General features: G+C 41.8%; 2 protein-coding genes across 3 annotated transcripts in view; both read right to left on the bottom strand.

Annotated features, from left to right (window-relative positions):
* Positions 1-5,707: 5,707 nt before the first annotated feature.
* Positions 5,708-8,183, bottom strand: LOC132514800 (disintegrin and metalloproteinase domain-containing protein 20-like). Its single transcript, XM_060140121.1, has one exon. It carries the CDS (start codon positions 8,048-8,050, stop codon positions 5,846-5,848), a length of 2,205 nt encoding a protein of 734 aa, XP_059996104.1. The 5' UTR covers positions 8,051-8,183; the 3' UTR covers positions 5,708-5,845.
* MED6 (mediator complex subunit 6) overlaps positions 8,096-19,425 on the bottom strand; it is a 59,075-nt gene continuing 47,745 nt past the window's right edge. The window contains exon 10 of one of the 2 annotated variants that reach the window (XM_060140161.1): positions 8,096-8,191. The gene's annotated coding sequence lies outside the window, so the exon portion shown is untranslated. Of the gene's footprint in view, positions 8,192-12,754; positions 12,868-19,425 lie in introns of those variants that run through there. The other variant, XM_060140170.1, reaches the window with a different exon arrangement.

Raw genomic sequence — 19,425 nt, 5'->3', positions numbered from 1 at the left:
ATCATACTGGCCCATTATATTGATGATATTATGTTGATTACACCTAGTGAGTGAGTAGTAGTAACAACCCTAGGCTAATTGGTAAGACATTTGCGTGTCAGAGGGTGGGAAATAAATCTGACTAAAATTCACTTCTACCTCAGTGAAATTTATAGGGGTCCTGTGGTATGGAGCATGTCAATATATCACTTCTAAGATAAAGAGGAAGTGGAATCTGGCTTTCCTACAACCAAGAAAGAGGCTCAATACCTAGTGGTCCTCTTTGGATTTCGGAGGCAACATATTCCTTCCTCATTTGGTGTGTTACTCCAGTCCATTTACTAAGTGACCTGAAAAACTGTTAGTTTTGAGTGGGGCCCAGAAGAAGAGAAGGCTCTGCCCCAGGTCCAGGCTGCTGTGCAAACTGCTCTGCCACTTGGGCCATATGATCCAGCACATCCAATGGCGCTTGAAGTCTCTCTGGCAGGTACGGACACCGTTTGGAGCCTTTGTCAGGCTCCTATAGGTAAATCACACTGCAGGCCTTTAAGATTTTGGAGCAATGCCGTGCCATCACCTTCGGATGACTGCTCTCCTTCTGAGAAACAGCTCTTGGCGTATTAGTGGGCCATAGTAGCTACTGAATGCTTGATGATGGGCCACCAAGTTGCCCATCATGAAATGGCTATTATCTGACCCACCACGCCATAAAGTGGGCCTGCACAGTACACTCCATCATCAAATGGAACTGATATATACAAAGTCAGGCCGAAGCAGGGGAGCCTCATGGGGAGTTCCCTGTGATCAGTTGACAGGGGAAGAGAAGATCTGGGCCTGGTTTAGAGATGGTTCTGCATGATATACATGCACCACCTGAATGTGGACAGCTGCAACACTACGGCCTTTCTCTGGGACATCCCTGAAGGATAGTGGTGAAGAGAAATTCTCTCAGTGGACAGAACTTTGGGGAGTTCACTTAGTTGTGCACATTGCTTACAAGGAGAAAAGGCCAGATCTGTGATTATATACCAATTCATGGGCTGTGACCAAAGGTTTGTCTTCATGGTTAGGGACATGGAAGAAATATGATTTGAAAATTGGTGACAAAGAAATATGGGAAAGAGGTATGTGGATAGACCTCTCTGAATGGTCAAAAAACATGAAGATATTTGTGTCCCATGTGAATGCTCACCAAAAGCTTACATCAGCAGAGGATTTTAATAACCGAGTGGACAGGATGACCCATTCTGTTGATACCAGTCAGCCTCTTTCCCCAGCCACCCGTCATCACCCAATGGGCTCATTAACAAACTGGCCATGGTGGCAGGGCAGGGTTGGCAGTTATACATGGGCTTTGCAACATGGACATCCACTCACCAAGGATGACCAAGCTACGGCCACCAATAACTGCCCAATCTTCAGTGGCAGAGACCAACACTGAGCCCCAAATATGGCAACATTTCCTGCAGTGATCAGACAGCTACCTGGTGGGTGCATGCCAGAAGAGGGTTCATTACACTGGACTGCTTCCTGTACAGAAGGGGAAGCATTTTATTCTTACTGGAGTAGACACTCTGGATGTAATTTTCCCTCCCTGCACCCAATGCTTCTGCCAAAGATACCAACCATGGACTTACAGAATGCCTTATCCACCACCATGGTATTCCACACAGCATTGCTTCTGATCAAGGAACTCACTTCATAGGAAAAAAAAAAGTGGCAATTGGTCCATGCTTATAGAATTCACTGGTCTTACCATGTTCCCCACCATCCTGAAGCAGTTGTCTTGACAGAATGGTGGAATGGCCTTTTGAAGACTCAGTTATAGTGCCAGCTAGGTGGCCATACCTTACAGGGCTGGAGCAAGGGTCTCCAGAATGCTGTATATGCCCTGAATCAACGTCCAATATATGGTGCTGTTTCTCCCAAACCCAGGATTCATGAGTCCAGGAATCAAGGTGGAAATGGAATTGACACCATTCATTATTTTTTATTTTTTAAATTTTATTTATTTATTTATTTTTGGCTGTGTTGGGTCTTCGTTTCTGTGTGAGGGCTTTCTCTAGTTGCGTTGAGTGGAGGCCACTCTTCATCGCGGTGCGCGGGCCTCTCACTATCGTGGCCTCTCTTGTTGAGGAGCACAGGCTCCAGATGCCCAGGCTCAGTAGTTGTGGCTCATGGGCCTAGTTGCTCCGCAGCATGTGGGATCTTCCCAGACCAGGGCTCGAACCCGTGTCCCCTGCATTAGCAGGCAGATTCTCCACCACTGCGCCACCAGGAAAGCCCAACACCACTCATTATTAACCTTAGTGACCCACTAGCAAAGTTTTTGTTTCCTGTTTCCATGACTTTACTCTTTGCTGGCCTAGAGGTCTTAGTCCTAGAGGGAGGAATGCTTCCACCAGGAGACACAACAATGATTCTATTAACTGGAAGTTAAGACTGCCATCTGCCATCATCAAAACATCTACAAACAATAAATGCTGGAGAGGGTGTGGGAAAAGGGAACACTCTTGCACTGCTGGTGGGAATGTAAATTGATACAGCCACTATGGAGAACAGTATGGACGTTCCTTAAAAAACTACAAATAGAACTACCATACAACCCAGCAATCCCACTACTGGGCATATACCCTGAGAAAACCATAATTAGAAAAGAGTCATGTACCACAATGTTCATTGCAGCTCTATTTACAATAGCCAGGACATGGAAGCAACCTAAGTGTCCATCATCGGATGAATGGATAAAGAAGATGTGGCACATATATACAATGGAATATTACTCAGCCATAAAAAGAAACGAAATTGAGTTACTTGTAGTGAGGTGGATGGACCTAGAGCCTGTCATACAGAGTGAAGTAAGTCAGAAAGAGAAAAACACATACCGTATGCTAACACATATATATGGAATCTAAAAAAAAAAAGAAGAAGTCTCTGAAGAACCTAGGGGCAGGATAGGAATAAAGACGCAGACATAGAGAATGGACTTGAGGACATGGGGAGGGGGAAGGGTAAGCTGGAACGCAGTGAGAGAGTGGCGTGGACATATATACACTACCAAATGTAAAATAGATAGCTAGTGGGAAGCAGCCACATAGCACAGGGAGATCAGCTCGATGCTTTGTGTCTACCTAGAGGAGTGGGATAGTGAGGGTGGGAGGGAGATGCAAGAGGGAGGAGATATGGATATATATGTATATGTATAACTGATTCACTTTGTTACAAATCAGAAACTAACACACCATTGTAAAGCAATTATACTCCAATAAAGATGTTTAAAAAGAAAAGAAAAGAAAAAAAGACTGCCACCTGGCCAGTTTGGGCTCCTCATGCCTCTGAATCAATAGGCAACGAATGGAACTATGGTGATGGCTGGGGTGATTGATCCTGATTACCCAGGGGAAATTGGACTACTTCTCCACAGTAAAGGTAAGGAAGAGTAGGTCTGGAACACAGGAAATAGCTTAGGGTGTCTCAGTATTACCATGCCCTGTTATTAAGGTCAATGGAAAACTATAACAACCCAATCCAGCATTGGCCCAGACCCTTCAGGAATAAAGGTTTGGATCACCCCACCAGGTAAAGAACAATGATTAGATGAAGTACTTGCTGAAGGCAAAGGGAACAGAGTGGGTGGTAAAAGAAGATGGTCATAAATACCAGCTACAACCATGTGACCAGTTATAGAAACAAGGACTGTAATACGTTGCGAGTATGTTCTTATTTTTATATGAATACATTTGCATTCATATTTCCTGTTTGTTTTCTTTCCTTTCTTTTTCCTTGTTATTTCCTCTTATTCCCTTAACATGTAGCATAAGACATATTGAATTTATATCATAGTATCTCATTATTAATTTCACATCATAGTATTTAAGTTACCGGATATCAGGAAGAACAAACATCCCTGAGGGCTTTACTTCCTCTTCTGGGGAAAGGATAAATATATAAATCACCATATCCTGTTGGTTCTGTTTCTCTGCTGAACCCTAATACAAGTACCATTCCATGATGGGTTGTACACACTAAACCAGAGGCCTCTACATGGGTGGGAACCAGGGGCTGGAAGGAGAAGTGGCACCACTTACCATCACTACCTATGACTCACTGAGGTGGTTCGTACCTCCTGTCCCCTGCAACTCTAGGCTCTGCAGGGTCACCAAATGGGTCATACTTTCACAGTGGGACAAAGCTGGAGTCCCACCTGGGCATTTGGGGCTCCCTGTGTCCCTGCAGTAGCAAGAAGAGGTGTCACAGTCTTGACAGGCATACTGGAGCCTAATCATTGAGAGGAGGTAGGGCATATGTGTGGAACCCAGGTGATCTCCTTAGGTGCCTCTTTGTATTTTCTAGCTCTATTGCTACTATAAATGGATAGATTCAGCAATCCGAGCCTGAGAAAGACATGGTGACCAGGCACTCGGGTGCTTTAAAGATAAGGGCCTGGGTAATAACACAGGGTTAACATCCAACCCAAGTCATCAGAATGCTATCTAGAGATGAGGGAAACTAGAACAGATAGTGGAGAGACAGTATCAACTTTAGCCCCAGAACCAAACACAGTACTAGGGTCTCTGCTTCATCCCACTAACCTCCCTCTTCTATGGTTCCCCACAGGCAGAGATGCCTGCCAGAATCCTGGAAGAGCTGTTTCCAGAACATATAAAGAAAAGTTGATCAGAGCAATGCAAAGACCAGACTGTGGAATTTCCCAATGAGCCACCTTCATCCTCCTCCCAGGAAAGTCTTGCTGACCAGCTGCTGGGATTATGATCAGCATAGAGCCTCCAGATGTTAGCTCTTTGGGGGCAGTCTCAGTTGCTGGGAGGTGCACGGCCAAGCTCTTACCCTTCCCAGGGCACTCACATCCAGTGAATAAGCAAGAGGAGGGAATGAAGACCAGGCCATTTTGGACCAATTCAAGACTAGTCTGTCAGGCAATATTCATCCTAGAGCTTGCTGCCAGGTTGGCCAAGGCTGAAATGTAAAATGGCCAAGGCTATTTCTCATCTGCACAACTGACTTCATCAACCTTTCTCTCTAACCTTTAATTCAGTGTCTGCTACTGGAGAACTCAAACTATCATAATGAAGTAACTACTGAAAGCACCTAGATGTCCTAGGGCCAAGGGAACAAAGGAAAGAGGTTGGGTTCATTCAAGTACTGGTGATTTAAGGAGGCCCCCTGCAGAGCAGGCACCAAGACCTCTAAGGAGAGCAAGTGACTAGCTGATGCTGGTGCTTCAGCAACTCAGAGGAGGACCACACTGCTAACCCCAGAGCTGCAACTCTGATCTCTGAAAGTATCAGTGGTCATCTGGTGCTGGTACTTCTAATGAAGAATGAGGGTAGTTCTAACAGGGTCAACAAAACTGCAATCCGAAGCCAAATGTGGCTACCAAAATGACAGAGTAACTTTTAGCACACAAGAAAGTAAACTCCCTGCTCCCTTCATCCACCATTCCAGGCTACTTCTACTGCCCCCTTTTGGCACAGCTACCTGGAAAAGAGCTGGCAAAGCAGCAACGGGGTATGTAGCGGCACATCCTGGACATTACATTTTAAGAATACAAAGGTGGGAGGAGGTTTACAACTGATGAGACATTAGCTTAAAAATGTGACTTTGCCATGCCTTTGCTCAGGAAACATAAAGAGATGACTTCCAGGAAAAAAAATGAACTTTTAATATTGCTTAACACACTGAAGAGTAAGTAAGAACATGCTAGGAATCCTTCAGTGAAATATTAATGCTTATGATTCTGACATGAGGGATCCTTAAATTTTTCTTGAAACAGTCAGACATGCCCTAATACTTCTCTACTATTAAAAGAAAAACCAGAGATTTAAAAAAAAATGAAGCAGGAGCCTTAGTCACCTTCTTCCTCCTCAGTCTCTTTTTCTTCCATCGTTTCTGCCTCCTCCTTTTTATGTTTCTCATAAAGCACAAAGATGCAACGTAAAAATAAACAAGTCAAAGGAATAAGCCACAATAATGGCTGTTTTCCCTTCTCCTTCAGTCCTGTCTCTTCTGCTTGGGGATTAAAAGGTGGGCCACTACTATTACTACCTCCATTGCCTTGCTGTTCACAGTAGGGAGGTGCCCATCCAGGATTGCAGTGGCATTGCTGTTTATTATTGCAGATCCCCTTCATATGGCAGGTCTCAGGCTGACAGGCTTGTGGTACACGAACCATACTGACACACTTGTTGCGGATACATATCTTTCCTGGACCACACATTGTGCCGTCTTTCACTTGACCGATATCAGATATGGACATCCCTATATGATAATCAGTGCCCCAACAAGTGGTGTCATTGAAGTGAAGCTGATGCACTGTGGAATGTTCTATCAGATTAGGAATTACTCCCACATTTTCACACTGAACTCTCCCACACAGGATATCAGGGGATGCACATTTTACGTACTGTGTGTCTTTGATACCACAGTGACCAAATCGATTTCCTTGGGTGTTGATTTCTTTGTAGCAACTCTGAGGTGCACTCCTTGCATCTTTGCCAAATATCTCCCTGCACTGTTCATCATGGTTATTACAGCTCTTTTGATAGCAGTAGGCACCATCACTACAGGGAATCCCATCCTGCACATATACATCTTCTGGGCACTGATGGGATGTCCCATTGCACCACTCTGGAAGGTCACATTCACTGACCTGTTTTCTGCACAAAGTCCCTGATGACATGACCTTGCAGTCTTTACAACAAAGCCCGAAAGCACAAGCAGCTCCAGGCTTCAGAGTGCAATTCAACAGACAGCAGGGATCATTTTTGCACTGCTCTATGGTTCCACAGTCACACTCCTCTCCTTCTTCAACCACTAGGTTCCCACAATACTTCAGCCTAAAGATATTCCCTGGATGTGGAGGAGAGTAAAGACATAATCCATTACTGATAAGATTGTCCCAATACTCGGCATAACTGCAGTTGCTGAATTTATTTGTCACCTCTCTGGCAGGAAACATTATGCACCACTGAAGTTCACACACACACCATTCAGTATCATGCTGCATACCTAAATTATGACCAAGTTCATGGGTCACAACAATTGCAAAAGCATACAGACTCTCGTCTTCAAAAACATTAACTCCACTATTAAAAGGACGCTGGCATATTCCACCAACATAGGCAAGTCCAAGCGTTATGCCAAACGATTTCTTTATGAAAAGATGGGCCGCATCATGTGACAGTCGGTGATCAAGGCTAAAATACTTCCAAACAGAAAAATCCTCCAAAAGCTTATCTATGTTATCGATGGGAACTGGGTTTCCTTTAGTCCAGACTTCAAGCCCAGTTAAAATTACAACAAGTTCCAAAGAGTGATACAAGCTACCTATTATATTGACAACATCAAGTATTTCACGCTGCACTACTGACACATTACTTTCCGAGTGAACGAATCGAAGATTGTCCACAACCACTACCAACTCAAGAAAACGCAAGTGGGTCCACCAGCCTGTGTAAGAACTTTGCATCAGAGTGAAATTATGCAACTCTTGCAACTCCAGTTGGCGTGCTATATCCTCTTCTGTTAACCCACATCTCATAGGTGGGAACTGTGTATCATCACTGTCTATCTTATACACCCAGTGTTCAAATGTGGCAGAAAACCTAACTGGTTCAATTTCATAAGCAAGATCATTTATCTGTAGTATTCCTCGAAAACCTCCAGAACAAGTACTGAGGGCAACCAGGGACTTGGGAACCCCCTCCACATAACCATGATAGTAGCAGTCATCAGGAACAAAAGGCTGATCCTGGCGGAGGGCACGCTGGTCTGTGTAGGTGAACACTGGGAGGTATCTGGAAACCAAGAACTTCTTGACCCTCATGTGGGCAATGTGTCTCTGGCCCCCAAACCGCAGGCTGTAGGAGAGCCAGCCCGGAGCCTTTGCATTTCTGCCCCTGCCAGTCACCTTCAAGGGGATCACCAGTTCTGGAGAGGAGAAGTGCTGGGAGGCCCTGGCCTGAGAGTGGTCAGAAATGAACAAAGACACCCCAAATGAGAGCAGCAGAAGAGTGGCTCTGATGTGCACCAGGGCCTCACCCACTGCCATTATGGAGGCATCTGTTTAGGGCTGAAGAGGGCAGGGCATCAGGCGCTACTGGTCTGGCTCCTCCCTCTGAGCTGTTCAGGGTGCAGGGCTGACCTTTATGGATCTATGTCCTGGAAGAGGTGAACCATCAGAGCTTCAGTGCTGAAAGTGAAAACAGAAAGAAGAGCTAGGATGGGGTGGTTGGGGCAGGGAGGGTGGGGGGCTGGAGAGAGAGAAGAAGGTGATTTCAATTGGGACAAGGCTTGAATCAATAAAATTCCTGAGATTGTTTCATATATAAGTAAGGGCAAGGGGTGGGGGAAGAGCAGGTTACCTGGGAAAGAGATGAAGGAAATGCATCATAGGTTGGTAATTATTGAACCTGATAAAGATTCATTATATACTGTTCTCTAAACATGTACACTGGCATGACATTTTCCCTACTAAAAAGATTGACATCTGACTCCCAATTTCTCCTCTACCCAAAAATCTACTGATACTCTGCTAGCTTCAGTAAGCATGTAGACAGCCCATCCAAAGCTCACCATTTTTTTTATCCCTTTATTCAGACAGTTTGATCCATCTTTCCTTCTCTTCTACAGACATCTTATCTAGCCCCCATTTCTGTTTGAGGTTAGCAGTCAAACTAAGCCTCACTTAATGGACTCATTAGTTTTGTGAGACTCCTCCAATCAAGACAAATTTTTATTTTATAATGCATTCTTACCTGCAGAAAATCCCTGTACATTCAAAGGAAGGCATCCATACTGACGGTGTAATAGGGAAAGGGGCTGCTATTTGGGCACAGCCCCATTGCCTCCAATCACAGCATGGAAGCAGCAGCCTTCTCTCCACCCAGCCCAGCTGCATCATGTTCTGAATCATTAGAGACTCATCTTGGCTGTGTAAATACAGATTCCATTCTATATTTTACATGGCTGGTGAGTTAGCTGAATTCTCTAGAGAAAGCTGGACTGAAGAATTTAAAACTAGAATCAGTTCACTAAAATGTTCAAAGACTACAATTTGAATGGACTTTCTTCATACCTGTTAAAAACATAAATTTTACCTCAGGTAAAAGCTAATTTACTCATTTTCTGATTTTCAGTTGAAAGTATCAATAATTTGTGCTTCCCTGGTGATGCAGTGGTTAAGAGTCCACCTGCCAATGCAGGGGACACAGGTTCGATCCCTGGTCTGGGAAGATCCCACATGCCATGGAGCAACTAAGCCCGTGTGCCACAACTACTGAGCCTGTGCTCTAGAGTCCACAAGCCACAACTACTGAGCCCGTGAACCACAACTACTGAAGCCCATGTGCCTAGAGCCTGTGCTTCACAACAAGAGAAGCCACTGCAACGAGAAGCCCGCAAACTCGCAACAAAGAGTAGCCCCTGCTCACTGCAACTAGACAAAGCCCATGAGCAGCAACAAAGACCCAACACAGACAGATAAATAAATAAATAAAATTTAAAAGTATCAATAATTTGCTTAATATTTAAAAACAAAAGTTAAAAAAAATTGGAGACACATTTGAACACATATTGGTGGCCGAATATTCTAAATAAGGACACAAATGGGTTCAGTAGTAGAGAGCGTAAGAAATATCCTCAGCATTATGATGTCAAAAACACCTGTACACTCCTGGATACTTTTCCAGAACTAATGTATGAATACTGGAAGCCAAGAATACTAGATGAAACCTCTTAGGGAAAGCACCTCTGATATAGGTGAAATCCTAGTGACCAGATTTCCTTTCCATGTCTCTCTTCATGATATCCCTGGCTACAGATTTGGGAGTATTAAGATGGAAATGTGTGAGTTGGAAGAGGATTATTAAAGCATTATAAAGAGGAAAATAACCTATATTAAGCTTCATCAGAAATATGTGGTAATAATAGAAAATTTCATTGCCAAGAATCTTTGAGTCATACCAGTCTTTGTCACTATTGCACTATTCCAAAGACAAGTCCTGAAGGACCATCACATTACCATTAATTACGTGAACTGGTGTCACACAAAAGCCCTTCCTCTCTAGCATTACCTGTACTTCAAGCAGTGTAAGAATCTTCTTCTGTATCAGTAATTAACTCTTCTATTTCCAGCAGCTATTTCAAACTCCCCAAAACCCCTATTTTACCTTGTCTCCACACACTCTTAGTCACAGCTATTTCAGTGTTTCAAAAACTTAGGTCACAAACCATTCAGGGTCATGAAATCAATTTAGTGAGCCACAACTAAATAAAACAACAGAAAACATCAGAGAGCTTCACACAGATCAGTATCACCTGCTATTACCTGTCACCACAGAAGCTACAGCAGCATTCTGCTGACACATCTTACGCTGATTATCAATTATTTTCTGAACACCAAAACTAAATTTTTTTTTTTTTTTTTTTTTTTTTTGCGGTAGGCGGGCCTCCCACTGTTGTGGCCTTTCCCGCTGCGGAGCACAGGCTCCAGACGCGAAGGCTCAGCGGCCATGACTCACGGGCCTAGCTACTCCGTGGCATGTGGGATCTTCCTGGACTGGGGCACGAACCCGTGTCCCCTGCATCGGCAGGCGGACTCTCAACCACTGCGCCTCCAGGGAAGCCCCCAAAACTAAAATTTATACTTTGTCTATGTAGCTGAAGATGGGAATCTGCACATTATATTACCCCATTTCTAGCTGGCTTCCTGAAGAGTTTTGTCAAGAAGGGCATGAGAGGGAGAATAAAAGGCAAAACGAAAGGACATGGGGCTCTACCTGTTTGCCTGCTGTTACTTTCAGTGACCACCACCTGCAATGGGATCTTGCTCTGGTGGCAAGAGTCAGTTACCACATTCCCAGAACCAGCTCCATCAAGCCCTATCAAAGGTACCCAGGGGACAGTGCCCCCTCCTCAGAAGTCTGAAAACCAGATGTACAGAGCCATCTTCCAGTACCCTGGGCAACCCACACCAGCCAGCCAGTGTCTCTTTCTCAGATGTTCCCTGGCTATACCACAAATCTCCTTGATACAAGCCCCATAAAAGAGCACACACCCCTTCTCTGATATCTGAGTCAGAGTTTTAGAGGACCTTTTTCCAAGTCCTTAAGGAACCAGCACCAGCTCAGCATTACCTTATAGTAGGTACAGCTATCAACTCCACAAAACCCCTTTTCTGAGTTCCAAAATTACCAGCATCACCTGGGCTTGTAATGCCCTATCTTCTACACTCCAGGTCCAGACATATGAGGCCCATTGTGACAGCTTCTAGGTTATGATAACCCCAACCTCTTCCCTTTGTTCCCCCAATCTTATGGGTAGAACTCCTTCTGGCAACTCATACTTCTGTGTACCTCAGTGTCCCCTTTTTTCCCTTTTCAGTCCTCTATTACCTTTTCAAGAATTCCCTATAGTAATTGCTCTTGGTGGGTTTCTCTTTTCTGAACTAGATCTTGACGGATACAGGACTTGGTACCAAGAGTGCTGCCAAGAGAGACAGACAAGATGGGACTCTGGGATTGGCTTGGGTATGTTCATGGCCTTAACACAACACTGAACCGCTTTTTTTTTTTTTTTTTGGGCGGTACGCGGGCCTCTCACTGTTGTGGCCTCTCCCATTGTGGAGCACAGGCTCCGGACACGCAGGCTCAGCGGCCATGGCTCACAGGCCCAGCCGCTCTGCGGCATGTGGGATCTTCCCGGACCGGGGCATGAACCCATGTCCCCTGCATTGGCAGGCGGACTCTCAACCACTGCACCACCAGGGAAGCCCTGAACTCCTTTTGAATGGGGAATGGGCACATAGTAACACCACAATTAATTAAATTACTACTCACGTTGATTGTGATGAAGTGCCCTACTGAAGCAAGTGTGTGGGGGACCAAGGGAGGGCTGTGATGATGCCTATAAGTATCTCAAGGACTGAGGTGTGGAATAGCTATACTAAATTCTAATGGAGATTTTGCAAAATGAGGTTCAAGGCTCTAAATTCTCAGCTCAGATTTCTGATAATGGTGGACAACGCCCCCGCCCCCCCTCCCCCAAATCTCTCTTTTAGCCACATGGCCAACTTCAAAGAAAATCAAAATTTAACTGTGGAGTTACAGAATCACAGAGTAAGCTGAATACAGAGATTTGCCAAGACTGTAGTGGGAAATCTGATTGAGACGGGAAAAAACCTTGACACTTGAAAAGAGGAATTCCAGGTGGACTGGATTGGTTCTGAGTATCTAGATGCTCCCAAGTACCCCTGATTCTCCTTTACCAGGGACGGAGACTACACCTTTCCTGTCTGAGACGTCTAACCACCTCTAGCTGGAGATGCTGTAATTATCTCAGCTGGGAAAATTTTCCTGCTAGGGGATGCCTAGTATCCTCAAGACATACTCCTACTGCCCCCTTATTGGCTCTAAATGCAAATCAGAATCTAATTCAACATGCTCCAGAGAAAAAGGTTCAACGTCTGAATTGAGAGGAAAGAAAAGGTACTCTAAAATAATAACAATAGTTTACTAATTTATATTGGCAAAAGAAAGGAAATAAACCATATTAGTAGCAGAAAAGACGAAGTGGTTACAGAGATAAAGATATATCTAATAGGATAAAATTCAAGAAGAATTTGTATCTACTTAACAAATAGCTTTGAAATACATAAAGCGAACACTGACAAAACAAAAAGGAGAGGGCTTCCCTGGTGGCGCAGTGGTTGAGAGTCCGCCTGCCGATGCAGGGGACACGGGTTCGTGCCCCGGTCCGGGAAGATCCCACATGCTGCGGAGTGGCTGGGCCCGTGAGCCAGGGCTGCTGAGCCTGCACGTCCAGAGCCTATGCTCCACAATGGGAGAGGCCACAACAGTGAGAGGCCCACTTACCGCAAAAAAAAAAAAAAAAAAGGAGAAAGAGAAAAATTCAAAATCTACTTGTACGTATTAGCACACTGTCAGCAATGGATAGAACAACCACCCCCCCAAAAAATGAATAAGGAAGTAGAAGATTTAAGCAAAGATAATCAAGTTAATCAAGTTAACCTAACTGATACATATAAAACACCCATCAAAAAAAGTGAGATGACAAAGAAATATGTTAAAGATGAAGGAGCAAGGTAAGAACCTACAAGACCAAATAAATGAAGAGGAAATAGGCAACCTACCTGAAAAAGAATTCAGAGTAATGATAGTAAAGATGATCCAAAATCTCAGAAATAGAATGGAGGCGTGGATTGAGAAAATATAAGAAAAGTTTAACAAAGATCTAGAGGAACTAAAGAACAAACAAACAGAGGTAAATAACACAATAACTGACATGAAAAATACACCAGAAGGAATCAATAGCAGAATAACTAAGGTAGAAGAACAAATAGTGAGCTGGAAAATAGAATGGTAGAAATAACTGCCAAGGAGCAGAATAAAGAAAAAAGAATGAAAAGAATTGAAGACCGTCTCAGAGCCCTCTGGGACAACATTAAAGGCACCAATATTTGAATTATAGGGATCCCAGAAGAAGAAGAGAAAAAGAAAGGGTCTTAGAAAATATTCAAAGAGATTATAGTGAAAAACTTCCATAACATGGGAAAGGAAATAGCTACCCAAGTCCAGGTAGTGCAGAGAGTCCCATACAGGATAAACCCTAGGCGAAACACACCAAGACAAATATTAATCAAAATAATAAAAATTAAATTCAAAGAAAAAATATTAAACGCAGCAAGGGAAAAGCAAAAAATAACATAAAAGGGAATCCCCATAAGGTTATCAGCTGATTTTTCAGCAGAAACTCTGCAGGCCAGAAGGGAGTGGCAGGATATATTTAAAGTGATGAAAGAGAAAAACCTACAACCAAGATTACTACCCAGCAAGGACCTCATTCAGATTTGATGGAGAAATTAAAACCTTTACAGACAAGCAAAAGTTGAGAGAGTTCAGCACCACCAAACCAGCTTTACAACAAATGCTAAAGGAACTTCTCTAGGCAAGAAGCACAAGAGAAGGAAAAGACCTACAATAACGAACCCAAAACAATTTAGAAAATGGAAATAGGAACATACATATCGATAATTACCTTAAATGTAAATGGATTCAATGCTCCAAACAAAAGACACAGACTGGCTGAATGGAGACAAAAACAAGACCCATATATTTGCTGTCTACAAGAGACCCATTTCAGACCTAGGGACACATACAGACTGAAAATGAGGGGATGGAAAAAGATATTCCATTCAAATGGAAATCAAAAGAAAGCTGGAGTAGCAATACTCATATCAGATAAAATAGACTTTAAAATAAAGACTGTTACAAGAGATACGGAAGGACACTACATAATGATCAAGGGATCAATCCAAGAAGATATAACAATTATAAATATTTATGCACCCAACATGGGTGCACCTCAATACAAAAAGCAAATGCTAACAAAAATAAAAAGGGAAATCAACAGTAACACAGTAATAGTGGGGGACTTAACACCCCACTTACACCAATGGACAGATCATCCAAACAGAAAATTAATAAGGAAACACAAGCTTTAAATGGCACAATAGACCAGATAGATTAATTGATATTTACAGGACATTCCACCCCAAAGTGGCAGAATACACTTTCTTCTCAAGTGCACATGGAACATTCTCCAGGATAGATCACATCTTGGGTCACAAATCAAGTCTTGGAAAATTTAAGAAAATTGAAATCATATCAAGCATATTTTCCAACCACAACACTATGGGATTAGAAATCAATTACAGAAACAAAAAAACTGTAAAAAGCACAAACACATGGAGGCTAAACAGTGTGCTACTAAATAAGAGATCACTGAAGAAATCAAAGTAAAAAATACATAGAAACAAATGACAGTGAAAACACAATGACCCAAACATATGGGATGCAGCAAAAGCAGTTCTAAGAGGGAAGTTTATAGCAATTCAATCTCACCTCAAGAAACAGCTCAAAAAAATAATTTAACTTTATACCTAAAGGAACTAGAGAAAGGAGAACAAACAAAACCCAAAGTCAGTAGAAGGAAAGAAATCATGAAGGTCAGAGCAGAAAGAATTGAAATAGAAATGAAGAAAACAATAGCAAAGATCAATAAAACTAAAAGTTGGTTCTTTGAGAAGATAAACAAAATGGATAAACCTTTAGCCAGACTCACCAAGAAAAAAAACGGAGAGGACACAAATCAATAAAATTAGAAATGAAAAAGGAGAAATTACAATGACACCACATAGTACAAAGGATTAAAAGAGACTACTACAAGTAACTATATGCCAATAAAATGGACGACCTCAAAGAAATGGACAAATTCTTGGAAAGGTACAATTTCCCAAGACTGAACTAGGAAGAATTAGAAAATATAAATAGACCTATCACAAATAATGAAATGGAAACTGTAATTAAAAGTTTTCCAACAAACAAAAATCCAGGACCAGATCGCTTCACAGGCGAATTCTATCAAACATTTAGAGAAGAGCTAACACCTATCTTTCTCAAACTCTTCCAAAAAATTGCAGAGGGAGGAACACTCCAAAATTCATTCTACGAGGCCACCATCGCCCTGATATCAAAACCAGAAAAAGATATCACAAAAAAGAGAAAATTACAAACCAGTATTACTGATGAACATAGATGCAAAAATCCTCAACAAAATGCCAGCAAACAGAATCCAACAACACATTAAAAGAATCATACACCATGATCAAGTGGGGTTTATCCCAGGAATGCAAGGATTCTTCAATATATGCAAATCAATCCATGTGATACACCATATTAACAAATTAAGGAATAAAAACCATATGATCATCTCAATTGAAGCAGAAAAAGCTTTTGACAAAATTCAACACCCATTTATGACAAAAACTCTCCAAAAAACGGGCATAGAGGGAACCTACCTCAACATAATAGGCCATATACGACAAACCAACAGCAAACATTATTCTCAATGGTGAAAAACTGAAAGCATCTCCTCTAAGGTCAGGAACAAGACAAGGATGTCCACTCTCACCACTCTTATTCAACATAGTTTTGGAAATCCTAGCCATGGTAATCAGAGAAGAAAAAGAAAAAACAGGAATCAAAATTGGAAAAGAAGTAAAACTGTCGCTGTTTGCAGATGACGTGATACTATACATAGAAAATCCTAAAGATGCCACCAGAAGACTACTAGAGCTAATCAGTGAATTTGGTTAGGTTGCAGGATAGAAAATTAATGCACAGAAATCTCTTGCATTCCTATACATGAACAATGAAAGATCAGAAAGAGAAATTAAGGAAACAATCCCATTCACTACAGCAACAAAAGGAATAAAATACCTAGGAATAAATCTACCTAGGGAGGCAAAAAACTTTACTCAGAAAACTATAGGACACTGATGAAAGAAATCAACGATGACACAAACAGATGGAGAGATATACCATGTTCTTGGATTGGAAGAATCAATACTGTGAAAATGACTATACTACCCAAAGCAAACTACAGATTCAATGCAATCCCTATCAAATTACCAAAGGCATTTTATACAGAACTAGAACAAAAAATTTTAAAATTTGTATGGAGACACAAAAGACCCCAAATAGCCAAAGCAATCTGGAGGAAAAAAAACGGAGCTGGAGGAATCAGACTCCCTGACTTCAGACTATACTACAAAGCTACAGTAATCAAGACAATATAGTACTGGCACAAAAACAGAAATATAGATCAATGGAACAGGATAGAAAGCCCAGTGTTAAACCCACACACCTATATCAACTAATCTATGACAAAGGAGGCAAGGATATACAATGGAGAAAAGAAAGTCTCTTCAATAAGTGGTGCTGGGAAAACTGGACAGCTACATGTAAAAGAATGAAATTAGAACACTCCCTAACACCATAAACAAAAATAAACTCAAAATGGATTAAAGACCTAAATGTAAGGCCGGACACTATAAAAACTCTTAGAGGAAAACACTCTTTGACATAAATCACAGTAAGATCTTTTTTGACCCACCTCCTAGAGTAATGGAAATAAAAACAAAATAAACAAATGGGACCTAATGAAACTTAAAAGCTTTTGCACAGCAAAGGATACTATAAACAAGACAAAAAGACAACCCTCAGAATGGGAGAGAATATTTGCAAACCAATCAACAAAGGATTAACCTCCAAAATATATAAACGGCTCGTGCAGCTCAATATTAAAAAAACAAACAACCCAATCAAAAAATGGGCAGAGGACCTAAATAGGCATTTCTCCAAAGAAGACATACAGATGGCCAAGAGGCACATGAAAAGCTGCTCAACATCACTAATTATTAGAGAAATGCAAATCAAAACTACAATGAGGTATCACCTCACATGGTTAGAATGGGCATCATCAGAAAATCTAAAAACAACAAATGCTGGAGAGGGTGTAGAGAAAAGGGAACACTCCTACACTGTTGGTGGGAATGTAATTTGATACAGCCACTATGGAGAACAGTATGGAGGTTCCTTAAAAAACTAAAAATAGGGCTTCCCTGGTGGCGCAGTGGTTGAGAGTCTGCCTGCCGATGCAGGGGACACAGGTTTGTGCCCCGGTCCGGGAGGATTCTACATGCCACAGAGCGGCTGGGCCCGTGAGCCATGGCCACTGAGCCTGTGCGTCCGGAGCCTGTGCTCCGCAACGGGAGAGGCCACAACAGTGAGAGGCCTGTGTAACGCAAAAAACAAAAAAACAAAACAAAAATACTAAAAATAGAATTACCATATGACCCAGCAATTCCACTACTGGGCATATACCCATAGAAGACCATAATTCAAAAAGACACATGCACCCCAATGTTCATTGCAGCACGAGTTACAATAGCCAGGACATGGAAGCAACCTAAATGCCCATAGACAGACAAATGGATAAAGAAGATGTAGTACATATATACAATGCAACATTACTCAGCCATAAAAAGGAACAAAATTGGGTCATTTGTAGAGACGTGAATGGACCTAGACTGTCATACAGAGTGAAGTAAGTCACAAAGAGAAAAACAAATATCGTATATTAACGCATATATGTGGAATCTAGAAAAACTGTACAGATGAACTAGTTCGCAAGGCAGAAATAGAAACACAGATGTAGAAAACAAATGCATGGACACCAAGCGGGGAAAGCCGGGGGAGGGTGTGACTTGGGAGATTGGGATTGACATATATACACTAATATGTATAAAATAGATAATTAATAAGAACCTGCTGTATAAAAATAAATAAATAAAAATGTTTAAAAAAGAAAGAAAAAAAAACCTTCTGATCTGTAAAGACCTTGTTAAGAAAGGAGAAGAGACACAGACTGGGTGAGAATATTTGCAAAACACATATCTGATAATGGATATTATGCAAATTACACAAAGAACTTCTAAAATTCAAAAATAAGAAAATAAACAACCCAATTTAACAATAGGCAAAAGACTTGAACAGACATCTCATCAAAGAAGATATACAGATGACAAGTAAGCATATAAAAAGACGCTCCACGTCATATGTCACCACGAAACAGTGAATTAAAACAACAAGATGCCACTACACACTTAATAGAATGGCCAAGATCCAAAACACTGACAACACAAAATGCTGGCAGGGAAGTAGAGCAAAAGGTACTCTAGTCCACTGCTAGTGGGAATGCAAAATGGTACAGCCACTTTGGAAGACAGTTTGGTAGTTATGTACAAAACTGAACATACTCTTACCACACAATCCAGCAATTGTGCTCCTTAGTGTTTGCCCAAATGAGGTGAAAACTTATGTCCATACCAAAGCCTTCACACAGATGTTTATAGCAACTTTAGTCATAACTGCCAAAAGTTGGAGGTGACCAAGGTGTCCTTCAGTAGGTGAGTGGATAAATAAACTGTGGTACATCGAAACAACAAAACACTATTCAGTGCTTAAATAAAAAAACTATCAAGATATGAAAAGACACAAGGGAACTTAAATGCATATTACTAAGTGAAGGAGCCAATCTGAAAGGCTGTATATTGTAAGACTTCAACAATATGACATTCTAGAAAAGGCAAAACTTTGGAGACAGTAAAGAACATCAGTGGCTGCACAGAGTTAGGGAGAGGGAGGGTGAACAGACAGAGCACAGAGGATTATTACAGCAGTGAAACTACTCTGCATGATAAAATGGTGAATATATGTCATTATACATTTGTCCAAACTCAAAGAATGTATAACACCAAGAGTGATCCCTAGTGTAAACTACAGACTTTGGATAATAATGACATAGCAATGTAGGTTCATCGATTATAACAAATGTACACTCAAGTGTGGGATGTCGATGGTAGGGAGGCTGCACTTGTGTGGAGCCAAGGGAGTGGGGTATGTGAGAACTCTGTACTTTCCACTCAATTTTGCTGTGAACCTAAAACTGCTGTTAAAAAAAAATATACAATCTATTGAAAATTTCAATGACTAAACAAGGGAA

The sequence above is a fragment of the Lagenorhynchus albirostris genome, chromosome 1 (genome assembly GCF_949774975.1).
Source record: "Lagenorhynchus albirostris chromosome 1, mLagAlb1.1, whole genome shotgun sequence".
Lineage (NCBI taxonomy): Eukaryota > Metazoa > Chordata > Mammalia > Artiodactyla > Delphinidae > Lagenorhynchus > Lagenorhynchus albirostris.
This window is presented reverse-complemented; position numbering and strand designations above follow the sequence as displayed.